The 19,919-nt window shown below is 50.4% G+C and overlaps 1 protein-coding gene across 4 annotated transcripts in view; it reads right to left on the bottom strand.

The window, feature by feature from the left end:
- LMF1 (lipase maturation factor 1) overlaps window positions 1-19,919 on the bottom strand; it is a 114,896-nt gene that overhangs the window by 33,154 nt on the left and 61,823 nt on the right. For 3 of the 4 annotated variants that reach the window (XM_081089524.1, XM_081089526.1, XM_081089525.1), the window contains one exon: window positions 2,677-2,742. The exons of the other annotated variant lie outside the window; for it this stretch is intronic. In XM_081089524.1, the coding sequence (XP_080945650.1) occupies window positions 2,677-2,742 (66 nt within the window). The remainder of the gene's footprint in view (window positions 1-2,676; window positions 2,743-19,919) is intronic. 4 annotated transcript variants of the gene reach the window in all.

The raw sequence follows: 19,919 nt of genomic DNA, 5'->3' as shown, positions 1-19,919 counted from the left end.
CTGAGTAGGCACATGGGACCATTTGGGCCAAAGCTGCATGGCAGGGGAGGGTCTGTCCTACCCAACAGGGTGCAGCTGGACCTGAGCAATGAGTCGGATGGCAATGCTGCTCATCTCGCCCCCTGTGCTGCTGAAAGACATCAGATGCAAGTGTCACCAGGCGCCTGCCAAGTGCTCCAGGTGTCTAGACACAAGGGGCAGGGACGGTGTGTCCCTGACCCTGACGCCTTGTCCAGCTGATGAGGGTGTAGAAAACTGCACAAGGACCTCGGGCCGCACACAGAAATCCCGTTATGAGATGAGCTCTGCCCAAGAGGCAGGCGGGCAGGGTGTTGGCACATCTCCCACCAGCCCTCCACTCACTGGCTGGGTCTGGGTGAGCGGAGCTCAGTGCCCACTTCATCACAGGGTCGGGATGCTGGGGGGAATTCACATGCCCGGGCTCAGCTCTGTGCCCTCCTGATGTCCTGACCATCACCAGGCCTCACTGTGGTAGCCCCATGCAAAAGGGCATCCCTAGTAACAGCCAAGTTCAAGGTGAAATAGAAATAATGATGAGAGGGCCTGAGCTCTTGTCATCCTGGGAGCCCCTCCCTGTTGCCCAGGCTGCTCCTGACCCCCACTGGCTTGGCAGACTCCCCTAGAAGAGGGTCCCTCTGTGAGGCCTCTGCCAGTGGAGCCATGACAGTGAATGAGGCGCCCTCTCTCCGTTACCCGGGCCCCACCACTACCTGGGGCCCTGCTGCCCCTGGCCAGGGACTGGAGGAGTCCAGGTCGCAGAGGACAGGCCACGTGGCCCACCATCCTGTCCCAGGGGCACAGATAATACAAAGGGATGAACTGATGGCCTGCAGTCAGCACACAGCACAGCCTGGCTCCTAAGGAGATGTCAGTCAGTGTCCTCCCTCCAATCCCCCATACAAAGCGGGTGTTGAAACAAGCTTTGCTGAGGAAAGGCTCTGCAGCTACAGAGAGCGACGGGGTTCAGTCCCTCCAAAGGGCCTGCCTTGGATGCCATGGGCTGATTCCTCATGACGGCAGCACTGAGCTCCCAGGGCCTCGGAGCACTGCTCGGTTCAGCCCTGGGTCCCAGGGGATCGCTGGTCATCACATTCCTGGATCCTGATGAGCCTCAACTTAGCCTGTCCTAGAACGTCGATTCCAAGTGGCCCCGGCCTCACACACACCAATGCCATGCCTGCTGGCAGCCTGTCCCAGGACTTAGTTCACGAGCCAGCGCTAATGTGGCCACATTCCCGTTGCCTGCCCCACTCCCAGGCAGGCCCTGGTGTGTGCCAACTCCATGCCCTTGTGGGGACGCTCACCCATCCCTACCCTCCACTCGCCACAGCTCCTTCCATTGTCCTAACGCAGGAGTCCTAGAGCTGCCTCCATCCTGGCCAGAGAGCTACAGGCACAGCGAGCACGGGCATTCGCATCCTGGGGACTGACAGGCGCTGCCTGTTTACCGTGCCCTGATGCCCTTCATGGGGACACACAGCAGGCCAGTGCTGACGAGGTGGCTGAGGGGGCTGTGGACGGGCCCAGGACAGAGCAGGAGACCCGCGGCCCAGTCCATGGGGTCCCATGCTCCCTCCTGCCAAGCCGGGAGCATTTCGTTGCTGGCACGTTTGGAAAGGGCAGCTCTAGGGCCAAGGGTGGGCCGCAGGGGTCCTTGAGCAGGAGGGGGGGACATTCCGAGACATGCTAGGTGGGACATGGGCTGACCTCCAGGCCCTAAAGATAAAGCCTGACTTCTTAAATACAGCACACAGAGGATGACCCGGCCCGGGCTGCTTAATCGCTAACACACAGGCACAGCAGTGAGGGGGCGGGCCCCCAGGACTCAGAGGTGACAGCAGTGAGGGGGCGGGCCCCCAGGACTCAGAGGTGACATCCAGGACTGAACACACGTGGGACTGAAAGCCACAGAAGGCATAAGATGGTCTACAAGCCGCCTTTCAGAAGACGAGCAGATAAAAACCACTCTCCTGTATCTGAGCCACAAGCAACGAGCAGGGAACAGGGCGACAGCTCTCTGACGGGTGGTGCTCTAGGCGTGTCCAGGCTCTCACTGCCAATAAAAGCAACACGAGCCCAACGTGAGAACCGGCACCCGACAGGCATGCACTCTGTGTGCGAATGAGCCAACAGCACCGAGACGACGAAGGACACTTCAATGCCAAATGCCCTCGAATTAATTCATAAGGAAAGGTGACCCCAGCTCCCCACCGAACAGGCTAGCAGTCAGCAGAGACAGGGATGTCTGGAGGGGCTCTGACCAGGGCCTGGTCCAGGGATCGGGGACTCTGCCCAAAGCCCTGGGCCAAGGTAGAGAGGGGGCTCGGGGGATCTGAACACAGGACTGGAGCCTGTCCCTGGGGGAGCCGGGACACCCCTGTACCCACATCCACCGAGGCTGGGAGCTCGGTGTAGGCAGAAAGGGCCAGCTCAGCCTGTAGGAGGGAGGGAGCCCGGCCTGACACCCAGGGCCTGGGAAGGCTGTGGGCAGCAGCAGAGGGACTCGCTGCCCCAAACCAGAATGAACCACCAGGCCCAGAACCACAGTGGCCAGACGCCCCACTCTGCCCCAAGAGAAGGGAAGCAGAGAGGGCTCCCACACGAGCTGTAGTCTGCGCCATCACATCACAGCACAGCACGGTCACCGCTGCTCACCTCATAGTGGAAGTCCATGCAGGTGAGGTCTCGCCAGCACTGGTCCCCCCGGATCTTGATCAGGCCCTGCCAAGGCAAGAAGCAGGAAGAGCAGCGTGAGCCACCTCCCCAGAACGGCGAGGAGCCCTCGGATGGGGAAGCCCGCCGGGGAAGAGCCCGCGCTGGAGGAACACTTGCCGGGACCCCTGAAGGGACGTGAGGGTAAGACTTAAAGGAAGTTTCACAAAGGCTTCAATGACGAAAAGCCAGCAACTGCTGCAGGGAAAAGAAACACTGCTTCCTTGTTATAACCGGCTTCCTTCTGCCCTTTCTTTAAAACTCAGTTTTTAGACTGTGAGCATCATCACAGCAATACAACTGTGAGGCTTTAAAACTGGACAACTTTGCAAAGCTACACACACACACAACCTTACTTATACTTCGATAGATGCCTAGGAGGGTGTCAAAGGGACGTCGCACTTGCTACAGTGACACACCATGCAGCAGCTCAGGTGGCTGGACGAAACCTCCACCCGTCTCCTCGAATGGGCACTGCTGTTTCAAGGCACTCAGGACCCTGCCCGGGCGCAGGCCCGGGTGCCTACAGGGAGCCGCTTTGCCGCCCGGTCCCCTGGGAAAGTGGCTTCAGGGAGAGGGGACTCTGCTGACCAGCCTGTGGGCCAGCTTCCGGGCGCTGCCAGCCGCCCCGGCACAGCTGGCTGCCCCGCAACCCTGCGCAGCTTCCAGGACGCCATGCGGAGTCCACATCGTGGCTGGTCTGCAGTCACCGGGAGGACAGCTCACATGCCTGTCAGATGCAGCCCCACTTTCTCCACATGACTCCTTCGAAGGTCAGAAACCAACGGTTCCCCTACCAGGAATAAAAACTCTGCCTGAGATGCAGAGATGCAGTTCCAATTTCTGTCTCTTACACAATAGCCGGATTAGAAGGGGAGAACGACACTGCACCAATAAAGACACAACCCTAATCCAGCTCAGTTTTCTCTGGCGTCGGTGGTTTCTGCAGCTATGACTGCCTGAGTTTCATCCATCCACCATGCACCCACCCACCCACCATGCACCCACCCATCCACCACGCACCCGCTCATCCACCATGCACCCGCCCACCCACCACGCACCCGCCCATCCACCACGCACCCGCTCATCCACCATGCACCCGCCCACCCACCATGCACCCGCCCACCCACCACGCACCCACCCGTCCACCATGCACCCACACATTCATCCATGTACCCACCCAGGTTGTCCAGGATAGTATTCCTCATTAAAGTCAAATGATCATGAACTTTAAAATACATATATTTTTATTGATTTCAGAGAGGAAGGGAGAGGGAGAGAGAGATAGAAACATCAATGATGAGAGAGAATCATTGATTGATTGCCTTCTGCACACCCCCCACTGGGGATCGAGACCACAACCCAGGCATGTACCCTGACTGGGAATCGAACCGTGACTTCCCAGTTCATAACTTGATGCTCAATCACTGAGCCACACCAGTCGGGCTGATCATGAACTTAAAAAAAAATATTTCTGTATTGATTTCAGAGAGGAAGGGAGGGAGAGAGAGATAGAAACATCAATGATGAGAATCATTGATCGGCTGCCTCCTGCATGCCCCCTACTGGGGATCAAGCCCACAACCCGGGCTTGTGTCCTGATGGGGAATCCAACCGTGACCTCAACCACTCATAGGTCAACGCTTAACCATTGAGCCACACCGGTTGGGCTGATAGTGAACTTTAATCACGTCTGTGAAACACTGTTGCTGCAACAATGAGATTGGGGTTTGACTGAATGACTAGGGGTGATGGCTAAAACTGGCTGACACATAAAAACCTCTGTGCCTGGGGAAGACTTTGGGAAAGCTGAGGGCTCTGAGTCAGAGACAAGAGTGTGAGCTGATGGCTCCTCTGGTGGCCATGCAGCCAGCAAGGCAGAATGACTGTTCCGGACGTGGGATGTGTCCAATTCCAGACATGTGGAGCCCACAGGATGGGCTGAGGGATCAGAGCAGGTGTGGGGTGGGGAGCAGCCAAGACCTCTGGCCGGGACCCCTGGTGGGCGGCACGAGCTCAGCAACACCCTAAGGAGGAAAAACGTGGTGACGTGCGGTGGCCACACGGCTTCTGCAGTGAAACGGAAAGACAGAGCTCTGAGGTGTGCGTGGGGAGGACTGAGGCACCTGGGAGCCCCTAGCCGTGGTTTACAACGCACTCCACAGGGACTGCAGTACTCAGCGCGCCCAGCTCCACGGGGACCCAAAGGCTACTCTGAAGTTGGTTCTGGAGGAGCCACTTCTGCTTCCGCAGCCACCTTGCTGGGGCCTCACACCTGCGGGGCGGAGCCCGCCTGGCCCGCCGCCGGCTGCTCCCACCGCCACCGGCTGCGGCGCCTTCGTGGAGCTGTGCTCCAAGGATACAGACTTCTGAATGCAGCACTTTGAAAAGTAGTCACATCTTCCTGGAAACTGGGTTTGCTTAGATCACAAAGTGCCAGAGAGACGCCTCGTTTGAATTTGGCCACACACAGTTACGTTGTGTGAAAACAGACGACCCAGATCTGAGCGAGCCCGTCTGCCTATGGGAGAGCTGCTGCTTTCTGATGAAACGCGCCCCTTGTTCCGTGGAAAACCTCAGCCGCGGTCACGCGAGGCTCCCCGTGAGCACGGCTACACTCCCCGCATCCTCTCAGAATCTGAGGGTGAATCTTTGGAGATTCAAACCAGCGAAGAAGAAAAAAAACAAAATAATTAAAATGTCATTCAAACTCTAAGCTGATATGAGACACTTAAAAATCTGAGACATCCTTTCAGGAGCGGAAGGTAATTATATTCCTCCCCATCTACTGACTTCTCCCTACAATGCAGATGTCAGATTTTCCACAGATTTTTTTTCTTCCAGAATAAGTGTCAAAGGAACAAAGCCTTCTTTGAGTCGTTTTCAGGCCAAAATTAATTCTGGAAAGAAAAAAAACCCCGCCACAAAAAACGGCACAGATAGGCCACTAACAAGGCAGACTCAAAGAGAGGCGAGTGACCCACAGCTGCCCATACGACCCCTGCTCTCTGCTCGGGGATGGGGGAGCGCCAGGATGCTGGAACATTCCGCAGTGGCTGAGAAAGCCCTAGGCCAGAGATGGCAGACCTTTTGAGCTCGGTGTGTCAGCATTTTGAAAAACCCTAACTTAACTCTGGTGCCGTGTCACAAATAGAAATTTTTTGATATTTGCAACCGTAGTAAAACAAAGATTTATATTTTTGATATTTATTTTATATATTTAAATGCCAGTTAACAAAGAAAAATCAACCAAAAAAATGAGTGTCATAGGTTCGCCATCACTGCCCTAGGCCTTACCGGCACTGGTGGGAGGCAGGAGCCTGTGGGGTGCAGATGGGCTCCTCTCTGAAGCTCCAGGGTCTGAGCACACTCATCTTCAAAACTCCCATTGGGAAATGGGAGGTTCCAGGGCCTCACACCATATTTCCGTAACGCTGCACAAGTCCTGCACGCTGGCCGGGGCGGGGGGGTGAGTGAGGGGGTGGGGGGCGCTTTGCAGGCCTGTGGCGAGCGAGGGGAGGCGCCCCCTTTCATCAGGGCACCTGTACCACCCTGGAGAGCTCTGTCTGCAGTGCCTCGCTTTGACACACCCCCGTTCTCTCATCGTCAGAGTCTCTGCCGGCTCCTTTCCCACGAGGGAGAAGCTGCGAGGACCCTGGAGCCCTGAGCACTGACGAGTGGTTCACAAGTGTATGTGTGGCGGGGGCGGGAGGGGGGACAGACCATTGCTCCCACAAGCAGGCATGGTGTCTGGGGCACCACTCACGGGTGACTGGAAGTTGGGCCAGTGGGGGCCTGGGCACCCTGGTTCTGCCCTGACCTAAGTAGTATGCCGTTTCTCTCCTGTGGGAGCTGAGGAGGCCTACAGGACCCCATGAGTACCTTCAGTAGGTGGGGGTACCCCATGTGCTCTGTGAGCAGACAGAGGGGGGCCCATGTCTCAGGCATGTGATGATGGCTGCATTTGAGGGTCACTTTGCATTTGAAGGGCCCCATTTTTAACTCTCCAGCATCAGTCTGATGGTGTTGATACTTTCTGACCCCAAGGTATGATACCGTTTGGAGCCACACACGGAGCATTGCGCATACAGAAAGTACCAGTCAGTCCGGGACATGGCGTGGACTGAACCCTGTGGTTAGGGAGAGACACCTCTACAGCCATTTGCTGAGCCTTTGAAACTTGCCGTGGGGCACCTGCCTGTGACAGACCTGGAAGTGGGGCTGCGTGGCGTGGGCGGAAGGACCGTCACAGGTCCTGGAGGCGTTTAGGACCCGCTTACTTTCTAGACCCCCAGGAACGGCTGTCTTCCTGCCGAGGGTGGTTCCAAGGCAAGTGGCTGGAAATAGAGGCACAAAGAGGGTGCCGAGGAGCCCGGGAGCCTGTGCGAGTGGGGGGTCGGGGGCTGTAGCTGGGGGCCATAGGCCAGATCATTGCAGACATATTTTTCCCAGAAACACGCATGCTGCCCCCGGGCTGGAGTCCGAGGTCTGGCTTCCCGGTGCTCCTGCAGGAAGGAAGAAAGCCCCTTTCTTCAGCTCTGCCCACACTAATGCAATAAAACCAATTGGGGTAATTGCTCTCCTTGGGGAGAGGGGATCCCAGGACAGGCAGGCTGGCCAGGGAAATGACGATGACATCCGCTGATTGGGTCTTCATGGCATGCTGCATTCCGACATTTATTTCATTACATGTAATACGATTTCACTGGCGGCAACATGATTCCCAGAAAGAGCTCCTGACTCCAAACTCTCATTTTTCCTTTAGCGACTTAGGTCCTTGCTTTTCTTCACTAACCTTTCAGGGCCTCCTGGGCCATGCACAAGTGAGGCATGCTAACAGTCACTCCGAGTCCAGGGCCTCCATGGGTAAGAGCAGAGATCCAAGTGCAAACTCGCTGAACTTCTTAGTTGGAGCCTCCTCCCAGCCCGAGAACATCCTTCTCATCAGACAGATGCCTGAACCTCAGGGTGGGGACGCGGGGCCGATGGCCAGCCTGAGATCCAGGTGTGGCTTGGACTCTGCAGCAGCGCGCAGCGAAGCCCGAAGCAGACACGGATGAGCATGCACTCACCGCCACTCTGCCAGCAGGTATCAGAGCCTCCCCCAGCCCCAGCCAAAACCTGCGCAGGGCTGACTCCTGACTGCACTCCAACACTGCTCCTGTGAAGAGAATGTCAGCGGTCTGCACAGCTGCCCGCTCCCTGGTGCTGAGGTGCCCAAGGGCTGGGGTGACCGCAAGGCTCTCCCAACATTAGCAATGGCTAGCTCCCGCATTATCCCCACGGTGTGCAGAGTTTATGGGCTGCATCTCACCAGTGGTCATTATATGTGAAAAGCAAACTCATGATTAAGTCTGAGGGCTGACCTCCAATTTACATGAAAGGATACATACCAATCTTTAAGTGTTCAGTTCTATGTGTTCTGGCCACCGTGAGTAATCAGGTATCTAGTATCTTAAACGGGATACAGGTTTCCATCCCATAGAACAGTCCCTGGGACGCCTCTCCAGGTAATCCCACGCCCCACTCGCCTGAAAGCTGTGCAGCCAGGCCCTGCTCTGCCTGGCTCTGGGCTCTCACACAGACCGACTCGGGCGTCAGGCGCTCTGGCTCTGGGTGCGGGTGGGCCATGCTGCGCATGCTTTGGGGTTCATCTGTGTGTTGCTGCATCAGGACTGGATTCCTTTCTGCAGCCGAGTGTCGTCCCTGGTGTGAGTGCATCACAGTGTACCCATCCGGCCAGGGGACGTGTGCTTGCTTCCCAGGTCTGGCAGTCATGACTGAGGTTGCCGTGGATGTATGCGGCCTCTGTGTGGACATCGGTCTTCACTTCTCTCGGGCAAATTCCCAGTAGTGGAAGACTGGCTCACAGAGCAGGCAGTGTCACCTTGTAGGACACTGCCAACTGTTCTTCAAGGTGGTTGTGCCATCTTATACCCCATTAGTGATGAAACCCACTAGGCATTCCAGTCGCCTGCACCTCACCAGCATGGGGCGCTGACAGTGTTTCAGATATGACCCCCTCGGGGGTTAAATGCCGTCTCAGAGCTTTTCATGCACATGTCTCCTTTCTTATATCTTCATTTGTGAAGTATGTTCAGGTCCTATGTCCTGTTATTGTGATTTGTATGTTTTTGTTTAGAACTATGCACTGCTAATGCTTTTCCCAGTCTCTGGCTTGCCTATTCATTTTCTTAATGGTGTCTTTTGATTATGGAAAATTTTAATATCGATATTTTTTTCTTTAATGCTTAGTGATTTTTTGTGCCCTAAGAAATTTTGGTCAACCTCAAAGTAACTATGCTATCTTTGAAAACGGTTATAATTCTGGCGTTCATGTTTGTAAAAAAAAAAAAAAAAAATACTTTCCTTGCCTCACTGTTTTGACTTAGTGTCTTGGTTGAAAATCAATTGACTGTATCTTTGTGAATGTGTTTCTAAGAGATACTCTTTATGATTTCTTCTATGAACTTTAAGGTTTTGCTTTTATATTTAGGTCCATGATGTCTTTCAAAATAGAGTTTAGTATAAATGAAATTGCAGTCAAAGCTCATTTTATTTTTCTATACAGATACCCAATGATTTTAACATTATTTATTAAAAAATGTCTTTTCTTTACCCATGGATTTGATACTGTAATATCAATCAACAATAGAGATTGGGTCTGTTTCTGGACTATTCTCTTCTGCTGATCTGATTTTTCAGCTTAGATCAATGCCAAATACTTCAGTTTTAAATTAAGCTATAAAATCAGGAAGTGTAAGTCCTCCAACTTTGTTCTTCTTTCTCAAGATTCTCTGTATTTCCATGTAAACTTTATAATTGGCATGTCAATTTCTCCAAAAGGCCCCCTGGGAGTTTGATAGAAATTGCCTTGAGTCTACATATAAATTTGGGCAAAATAGACATGTTAACAACAGTGAGTCTTCTGACCCACGATCATGGTACATCTCTTCATTTATGTAGGTCTTTTAAATTCCTATCAGCAATGTTTTGCAGCTTTAGTGTACACATCTTGGACCTCCTTAATCAGATTTATTATGGGGGTACTTTTGATGCAATTGTAGACAGTATTCTCAGTATTTTTATATTCTCAGTTTTATTTTCTAATGATTTCTTAATGGTATAGTACAGTTATTTTCTCATTGACCTTTACCCTGCAACCTTGTGAAATTCATGTATTCATTTTAGTACCTGCCTTTTAGATTCCCCTGGATATTCCACATACACAATCATATCTATGAGTAACAGTTTCGTTTCTTTTTCTTGTCTGATTGCACTGAGACTTCCAGGAGAGTGCTGAGAGCAGAATGAGGACCAGACGCCAGGGCCTGGTTTCTAACCGCACGTGAAAGCTTCCTCCTCACCGTGAAGAGCCGTGTGAGCTGAGGCGTCACAGAGGCCTTTGTCAGGCTGAGGAAGTTCTGTCATGAGTGGGTGCTGAATTGTATCATGTGCTTTTTATTGCATTTGAGATGATAAGATACTTCTTCATCTATATTCTGTTACTATAGTGAACTGCATTAATTGGCTTTCAAATGTTAAAACCACCTCACACTCCTGAGATGGAGCATGCCTTTTGATATTGCCGGATCTGATTTGCTGATATTTTGCAGAGGGTTTCTGTGCCTTTGATCATGAGGGATAGCAGTCTCTACTTCCCTTTTGCTGATGTCCTCATCAGCTTTTGCTATCATTGTTCCGCTGGTCACATAAAACAACTTGGGAAGTGTTCCCTCCTCTGCTATTTTCCAAAAGAGTCTGCGTGTAGGATTGCTATTATTTCCTCCTCAAGCCTTTGATAGATTCCACTGGTGAAGCCATCTGGGCCTGCGCTTTTCTTTCTGGAATGGTTTTTGATTACAAATTCAATTTATTTCACAGGTTTGGAGCCGCTTAGATTTCCTGTTTCCTTTTGCCTCCGTTTTGGTGAGCCGCATTTGTCCATTTCATCTAAATTGTTGAATTTATTGGCCCAAAGCTTTCAGAATATCCCAGGTGACTCTTTACGGCAGGATCTCGGACGCAATTACCAGTTATTTGAGGAAAGTGTTTTCTCACGGTGCCCTTCAATCACAGCCTGGCTGCGGCTCCCGGCTCTGCTGAATTCTGACCTGAAAACTACAGGTCCTCTGGGCCCGTGTTTTCTGCATTTCAGATACAGCTTTTTTTTTTCTTGTGTTAACAAGACAGTAGGACAGTCTGCACACAAGGAGCTTCAGAAGGCCCCCTGTGGGTGCTGCAGCCAGGTGTGAGCACAGAGCCGCGAGCAGCACAGGTGTTTAGCAGTCAAGCCCCTGCTGATAAATGACGAAGGACTTGAAGCCACATGGAAAGTGCATCTTGTCACTGCTTTCTGCAGCCTGTAGGTTATTTGGGGGTCACCGAAACGTACAGACAGGAACGCTAATCCTCACGTCAGCTTCTGAGAGGCGTCAGAGGCTCTTGTTCACGCCCGAGTTCACCAGGTCCTGACCCTCTGTTCCTCCTTTCATACTGTGTGGACGAAAAAGGGGTTCTATGGAAAATAACCTCACAGGGTGATCTGATCATAAATTCTTAACCGAGCAAATCATAGGGGGCAGTCAAGTCCCAGGCATGTAACTTTTAGTGAAAGGTTTGTCTCAGACTTAAGCAAGCCCTGCCCATTGTTTGTGTTTCTAGGTTAACACACCTTTGAAGTGAATATAACCCTTCAAACGAGCACATAATCTCTTTAACTGTCCTGTAATTCAATCCCACCTGCTTCCTCCCACCCTCATGCCATCCTCCCAAATTTCAAATGCATACAGGGACTGAGAAACTGGAGCATCTGAGATCTTGCTCCCTGGCATAGGTCATCAGCTAGGCTCCAATAAACTCTCATAGAAATTCTCTGCAGGTTTAAACATTACTTATGTCAACGGTTGTATTCCTCCACTTCCACCATATAAAAATGATCTGCTCCAGCATAGCAAATATGCAACTTGAATGAAAACTGCTAATTTTAGCCCAGCCAATGTGGCTCAGTGGTTGAGCGTCGACCTATGAACCAGGAGGTCATGGTTCGATTACCGGTCAGGGCAAATGCCCGGGTTGCGGGCTCCATCCCCAGTGTGGGGTGTGCAGGAGGCAGCCGATCAATGAGTCTCTCATCATTGATGTTTCTAGCTGTCTCCTGCTGGGGGCCAGCCCCAGCGGGTCCAGGGGTTCCCAAAGGTGTGGACGGAGTCGGCGAAGAATGTTTTACACGGAGACAGCGTTCAGAACTCTCTAGCTTTCCTTGGTCTCCGTGGATCTTCCTGTGCCTGGCTGAGGCCACAGAGAGAGATCCCAAGGCAAGCTGAGCCTTTATTTTATAGTGAGGGGTAAACAAGGTAGTGGTTTCCAAAGTTACACTGTTCTTGTGAGTTTCACTTGTTTACACCACGGTTATACTTCCGGCACTTCCTCAGCCCATTAGATTCCCAGATAAGATCTAGGGAGCCTCATAAGGTCAAGCCTAATTATGCTAAGAGGACTGTGCCCTCTAAGCTGGGAATTGTTTGTGACTTTGCCCACAGGTCAGTCCGAGGCTTAACCCTATATCAGCTCCCTACAGTCTCCCTCTTCCTTCCTCTCTGAAATCAATAAAAACATATTAAAAAAATATATAAACAAAAACAAACCTGCTAATTTTAGCTGTGATTTTGCTCAATAAGAGTTGAGGGTACTAAGTATTTAACTCTTAAAAGGTCTTCAAGCAATAATAAAAGTAATGTACTATCAGGAGGAATGTGGAACAAGATGTTGGAAGAACTGTAGAGAGCGCAGGAAACAAAAGCCATGCTGGCACACTGAGTGCGAGCAGGAGCCGCTGCGCTAGAAGGCGCATCCCCAGAAGCGGGATTCATCAGCAATCAGGTTCCCCACACCTACTGTCCTTATTCCCACGGCTCTGAAGAGCCAAAAGTATTTTTTCACTTGCCATTGTTCAGGTTTGCACGTTCTCTGTAAGGTAATGCTCACGCCAAAGCAGGTTCCTACAGGAGGAGAGAGATGGCAGCAAAGAGCCCTGCACATCTGCTGCCGCCAAACCCGACAGCCCTGTACACACGCCCCAGACAGAGGCCAGGCAGAGGGGGCGGAGAGCTGGAAAGAGGGAGGTGCAGAAGAGAGCGGGCTTCGGTTTCTCAATTCTGGGGGTGGGGGTGGGGGTCAAACTGAAACCGCATGGCCTCCCCTTGGTACTATCCAGGTCTGAGAATTCCCAGCAACAAGGGCACTGGCTCAATTCCCAGAATTTTAGCAACTGAGAGCTCTAAGCCCTCAGCACACACAGTTCATCAGCCTGTGACAGAGTGACATAATCGAGGACAGCTCCGGCTCCAAAGCCCCGTGTGGAAAAGCCATTGTCTGCTCCGCCTAGAAGCGCGGGGTCAGGAGCACAGGGCTCCAGGCTTCGGCGACAGGTTTCTGACGTGCTCCGGGTAAAAACTTTGGCCGGAATGAACTCAGTTACACACACATATATTCTGTCTTGACAAAAACTGAGATTGAGGAAAAAGCGAAAACTTTTTTTTAAAGCATCAAGGCAACCTACTGCCTTAAACGCGGTGCTTCAGACACTCACGCCATTTCCCATGTCTGTAAGTGAGAGTTCTCCACTCTAATATGACGGAAATCTATGCATTCAGAACAGGAAATTGAGCCCCAAATCTGAGAAACGATCTGAGTGCTCCCAGAAAGTCATCTAGTGTTGCGTGTGCCCCGTTCCAGAGGAAAGGCACAGATGTGAGTCCTAAGCAGACTGTGACTTTGCTCTGAGGAAGGAAGCTGGGTGGGGTCACCTGGGCCCCACAGCCACTCCACGCTGCCCTCCCAGCAACTTGAGGTAGGAGGACAGGGAGACAAGAAGGCTCCACCTTCTCAGGTGCGGGGCGGGTGGCTCCATGCTGCCCACACCTGGCTTCAGGATGCAAACGCATGGAGCCCCAACTGAGGCTGCCCGGAGCCTAAGTTGCTTGAACTCCAGCTTCAATCCAATCATGTCAACAGTGGGTAACCGCCTTGCCTCCATGTGGTGACAGTGTGGGGCCACCACGTCACTTACACATCAGTGGGCACCAAAACGAGTAGAGAGGAAACAGGATATCCGCCCCCACTCAGCCCAGGCCCCCAGTTGGCACAGGGAGCCGGGCAGAGCTGCGCCCCGTGGGCCTGCTTTGAGTGGCGGCCTTTGGCCAGGTGGATGGTCTTCCAGGGCTTGAAGGCACATGGCTTTTATCTGCTGCTCAGGGAGGAACAGAGAGGAAAAGCTGGCTCGCTGGGGTCTGCTGCTCTCCAGCCCTGCCCACAAAGAGAGGTCTCCGGGTCATCTCCCCTGAAGCTGCTGACCTCTTGCCAGGTTTCAAAAATAATCTGTCCTGCCCTGAAGCGTGCGGCTGGCCGAGGAGCTTTGTGGATGTGCATGCCTGTAGGGCCCTCATCCCATCAGCACACAGGACTTTTTCATCACCCCGAAAGTTCCCACGTGCCCCGCAACCCCAGTCAATCCCCACCCCGAATCCCAGAGGCAACTGCCTCCCAGTCTGTGGTATTTTGTGAGAGCAGCCTCAGCAAACGAAAGCACATTCCAATATTTGCTTTTGTCCATCTTTAATTTTAGCTATTCTTGTGGGCATGCAATGGTATCTCATTGTAGATTTACTAGCATCTCCCTAACAGCCAATAAAGCTGAGCAATTTTTTCAAGTGCTTATAATAGCCATTTGTACATCTTCCTTTGTGAAGTATTGAATTGTCTTTATTATTGAGGCTTTTTGTTTGTTTGTTTGTTTCTTTACATATCCCAGTGGAGGTTCTTAGGTATAATGGTATTTTGAATATTTTCTCCCAATCTATCAGTTGCCATTATCAAGCTGTCTTTTGAAGAACAGAAGATTTTAATGTTGATGAAGTCCAATTTATCCATTTTTTTCTTTTATGGTCAATGTTCTTACACTGCGCTGTTAAGAAATTTTTGCCTATCTCAAAGACTGCAAAAATATTATTTCATGTTATCTTCAAGAAGTACTATAATTTTAAGTTTTATTTTTACAGTCCATCTCAAACTAATTTTGTGTCTGTTGTGATAAAACAGTTGGGGTTTTTTTCACCCTATGTAGATATCCAGGCATCCCAGCACCATTTGTTAAAAAGACTTTCCTTTCTCGGTTAAATTGACTTTGTGCCTCGTCCAAAAGTCATTTGACTGTGATTTCAATGTGGCACTATTTCTAGACTATCTAACCTACTTCATTCAAAGTTACCATCCTGTGCCTACACCACATTGTCTCGATGACTATGTCTTCTGGGAAGTCTTGAACAACTTGACTCTTATTCAAAACTAGACGCCTGATGCACGAAATTCGTGCAAGAGTAGCCCTTCCTTCCCCCGGCTGCCAGCACTGGCTTCCCTCCAGCACCCAGGGCCCAGGCTTCCCTTGCAGCCCCAGCTTCATCTAGAAGGGTGTCCAGTCTAATTAGCATATTATGCTTTTATTATTATAGATTGTTCTGGCAATTCTAGGTTCTTGGCAGTTCATCAATTTCTAAGAAGGAAATCCTTCTAGGATTGCGTTTGGGGTCGCATAAAATCTATAGATCAATTTGGGGACAACTGACAGTTGAGCAATATTGAGACTTTTGATTCACAAACATGGCCCAAGTTTCTTTAATTTCTCTCAGCAATGTTTGGTAGCTTTCAAGGTCTAAGAGTTGTACTTCCGTTAAAACTTCCTGAGTAGTTTGTGGTTTGGGATGTTGTTATTAATATACTAGAGGCCCGATGCATGAAATTCGTGCAAGTAGGCCTTCCTTCCCCCAGCTGCTGGCACCAGCTTCCCTCTGGCACCTGGGACCCAGGCTTCCCTTGCAGGCCCAGCTTCATCTGGAATGTCATCTGGAAGGATGTCCAGTCTAATTAGCATATTGTGCTTTTATTATAATAGATTTTATAATTTCAAAATTTTGCTAGAATATAGGAATATTATTTTGTATACTGCCCATGAATCTTGCACTCAAGTTAAATTTACTCACTGGTTCTAAGGAACCTTATGATCTTCCATATATATGAACTTTTCATCAATGAATATAGATGATTTTATGTCTTCCATTCCACTCTCCAGGAATTTTATTCCTTTTTCTGGATTTATTACACAAGTTAAGATCTTCACGGTCAAATAGATGTGATGAAAGTGGACAACCCTGCCTTGTTCCCAATCTTATGGGAAAAACATTGTCTTTCACCATTAAGTACATTATTAGCTGTAGGTAGTTTATATACTTATATTTTATTGGGTTGAGGATGTTTCCTTGTACCCCTAGTTTGCTGAGGTTTTTAAAAAACTGTTTAATTTTGTCTACTACTTTCCTCACATTGAGATGATCATAGCCTTTAAAAACTATTTTTTATTGATTTTAAAGAGAGAAAGGGAGAGGGAAGAGAGGAGAGAGAGAAACATTGATGTGATAGAGAAATATTGATTGGCTGACTTCTTCACAACCCCAACCAGGAAATGAATCTGTAACCTGGGCATGTGCCCTGACCAGAAATCGAACCAGAAACCCTTCTGTGCACAGCACAACGTTCAACCAACTGAGCCACACTGGTCAGGGCAGATGGTCATATCATTTTATATCTTTCTCTCTTGATCTGGTATTTAATGAATTACATTAATTTATTCATGTCCAGCCAATATTGTGTTCTGGGAAAAATCCCAGCACGGTAATGGATGCATTATACTTTACATGTACTGCTGGACTCATCCTATAGAGTAAAAGGCTAATATGCAAATTGACTGAACAGCAGAACGACTGGTTGCTATGACATGCACTTACCACCAGGGGTAGACACTCAGTGCAGGAGCTGCCCCCAGGTGGCCAGTGTGTTCCCACAGGGGGAGTGCTGCTCAGCCAGAAGCCGGGCTCACGGCTGGTGAGTGCAATGGTGGTGGCGGGAGCCTCTCCCACCTCCGCAGCAGCACTAAGGATGTCCGACTGCTGACTTAGGCCTGCTCCTCAGAGGCTGGGCTGAGGGATAACCCCCCCTCAGTGCACAAAATTTGTGCACTGGGCCTCTAGTTTACTAATAATTCCTTAAGAATTTCATGTCTGCTCTTGAAAAATCTGCTTGGTAATTTCCTTTTCTTGACATGACTTGTCTTTGCCAACCTCAGAAAAATGAATTGGGAAGGGTTCCCTCTCCTCTGCTTTCTGAATGTGTATAGGATTCATATAGTTTCTTCCTTAAGAAGAAATTCTATAAATATTTTATAGAACTCATCAGGAAAGGCTTCTGGGCCTGGAGTTTTCTCAGTGGGAAGGTGCTTTTGGTCTGTCTGTGTTCATGATCTCTATTTATAGAAATACATTCCCGTCTCTTCCTCTGTTAGTGTTGCTAACCTATGTCTTTGAAGGAATTTAACCATTTCCTTGAATCACTTGCTCTATGTGCATAAAGTTGTTCATACTATTTCTCTTTAACTTTTTATTTTGAAAAATTCTTTGACTTCAGAAAAGCTGTAAAAATCATCTGGAGTTCCTGTATACCTGTTGCTATTAATTCAATACTATTCACTACCAACTTTACTTGGATTTCACCAGTTTTCCCATTAATGTCCTTCCTGTACCAGGGACAATCCAGGGGCCACATTAACTGTCACGTCCCCTGAGTCTGACAATGCCTCAGGCTTTAATTGCATCCCATGATCCTGATACTGGAAAACCCTGGTTGGTGATTTTGAGGAGCACCCTCCGGTGGGGTCTGTCTGATGCGTCCTTGTGATGAGATCAGAGCAGTGCCTTTTTGTGAGGCTGCAACGGAAGTGATGCTGTGCCCTTGGGGCTCCTTCGGCGCACAGACTCCTCTCCTCTGTACTCTGCCCTGGAGTTCCAAAAGGACTCGGGCTGCGGAAAGCCCTCCTGCCTCCCACCCTCCTCCACTCCCAGCAGTGGGCAAGGTCCCCCCTCTGCCTGCCCCTTCCTCCTTGGGTCTTCCCCCTCTACCTGCCTCCCTCCTGACTCCCCACAGACAGCCAGGGTGTCAAGGGGCTCACTGCATGCATCTCCCTCTGGACCCCTGTCCCACACTGTCTGTTGTCCGACATGAAAACAGCTGCATCACGCAGTGTGTCCGGGTCCAGGTGCTCACAGAGAGCAGGTAGCCTGGGGGCCATCTCTCCACCAATACTCCCAAGCCCCCTCCCCAGCACTGCAGGGGGCAGAAGGGCTCAGTACACAGAAGCCTTAAGGGCAGGAGCCATGCTGACACCATCTCAGGCTCCCGGGAAGAGCGGGCCTTCTGTGGGCACAGAGACCATGCGGTTTCCTCTCCTTCTGCTCAGCACTTTTACCTACACGCCTTTGGGGTTCCCTGTGAGACTGAGCTCTACACGAGCCCTTCCGTCTTTCAGGGCATCTGAACCACTGCCCGCTGACAGAGCACAGCGGTTTCTGAGTGTTCAGAACAGTTACCTCTAAGCCAGTTCTTGGCACTGGTTCTGACCCAGTAGCAGATCAGGGGGTCAACAGGGGCTTCATTCAGTCATTTTAGTGTCACCAGGTCTGCTGTGGTTTCTCCACCTCACAGAGGGATGGACATTTTGCTGCTGGCACTCTTTTTTGTCAAGTCAACTCTATTTTCTGCTTGCTACTGAAGGAAGATTAATAATATCCAACATACAGACTAAATCAAGTAATTATACCTTTTAGTGCACCTGATAATTTCTCACCCAGCTGGCGCTAACAATCAATCAAATGCCATAAAAGGTGCTTTAGGACGTGCTAATGATCCACTGCACTCTGCCAGGCATGGTGGGATTTGTTCAACTCTCGGCATCACACACCACGCACAAAACAGCCTGACAGGTCCGCCACCCAGAGCTTCCACGCCCGGGCTGGCCCTGCACTGGGGGCCTCTTGCTTTATGTGTCCCACCTATTGAAGCTGTCATTCCATGGGTCCCAATAAAGTCCTTGAAACATTTCATACATTTAAAAAAAATTAATCCTCACCTAAGGATATGTTTTTATTGATTTTAGAGAAAAGGAAGGGAGAGAAAGAGAGAAAAATATCAATCGGTTGCCTCTTGTACAAGCCCCAGCTGGAGATTAAACCTGAAACCTAGGACCAGGAATTAAACCCGAAACCTTTTGGTGCACAGGACAATGCTCCAATCATCTGAGCCACCTGGCCAGGGCACATTTCGTACATTTTTTGTACTTTATACCAAGGAGAGAATCCAAAATCAAGTCTTAGATGGACAAGGAACCATAGACAACTAATAATTTCAATGTTTCATCCAAAGGAACCATGAAAATGACTATCTTGCCCTAACCAGTTTGGCTCAGTGGATAGAGCGTCGGCCTGCGGACTGAAGGGTCCCAGGTTCGATTCCGGTCAAGGGCATGTACCTTGGTTGCAGGCACATCCCCAGTAGCGGATGTGCAGGAGGCAGCTGATCGATGTTTCTCTCTCGTTGATGTTTCTAACTCTCTATCCCTCTCCCTTACTTACTGTAAAATATCAATAAAATATATTTAAAAAAAAGAAAATGACTATCTTTCTAATTAAACGGGAAAGTAAATTTAGAGAAAGCATCATAACTGGATTGTGTGGAATCTAGACGCATGGCGTCTCCCAGTATCTGTAGCTATCACATTGACCCAGGTCAGGAACATTGCCAACCATGCCTGCTCCTAACGGGTGCTCCAGGCTTCTACAACCGGCCCTGCCACAGCCTCGGGGGCCTGCTCAGCACCCAAGTGGATGTGACCAGTCACACGGGCCCTGGCCCCAGGCCTGCTGCCCCAGGTGGAGCTTGCCCACCTGGCATCCAGCTGCTTCCAGTGCCCCGGGGGCCCCGGCCACAGTTAACCAAACTATAGACGGCTGGCCATGGTGCTATGAGGAAAGCTATCGAAGAGGGGATCTGAAGCGTGTGCGAGTGGGCTCTTGATAGTAACAGGAAGAACTGGGAGGTGTGTGCCTTTAGGACTCTGGTCCCGCTCAATGACTGGCACGTTGTCCCTTCACAGAGCTGATGTCAGTCGGTGCTAGTTAAGAGCTAGCATTGGTCAGGTCCTGTGTACGGACGTGGAAGCTGACAGTGAAGAAGGCTGATAGGAAAGACTGGCTCATTTGAACTACGGTGTTGGAGGGGAGCTTTAAGGATATCCTAGACCAGTG

The sequence above is a fragment of the Myotis nattereri genome, assembly GCF_964212035.1.
Source record: "Myotis nattereri genome assembly, chromosome: 4".
In the NCBI taxonomy this organism is placed as follows: Eukaryota; Metazoa; Chordata; class Mammalia; order Chiroptera; family Vespertilionidae; genus Myotis; species Myotis nattereri.
This window is presented reverse-complemented; position numbering and strand designations above follow the sequence as displayed.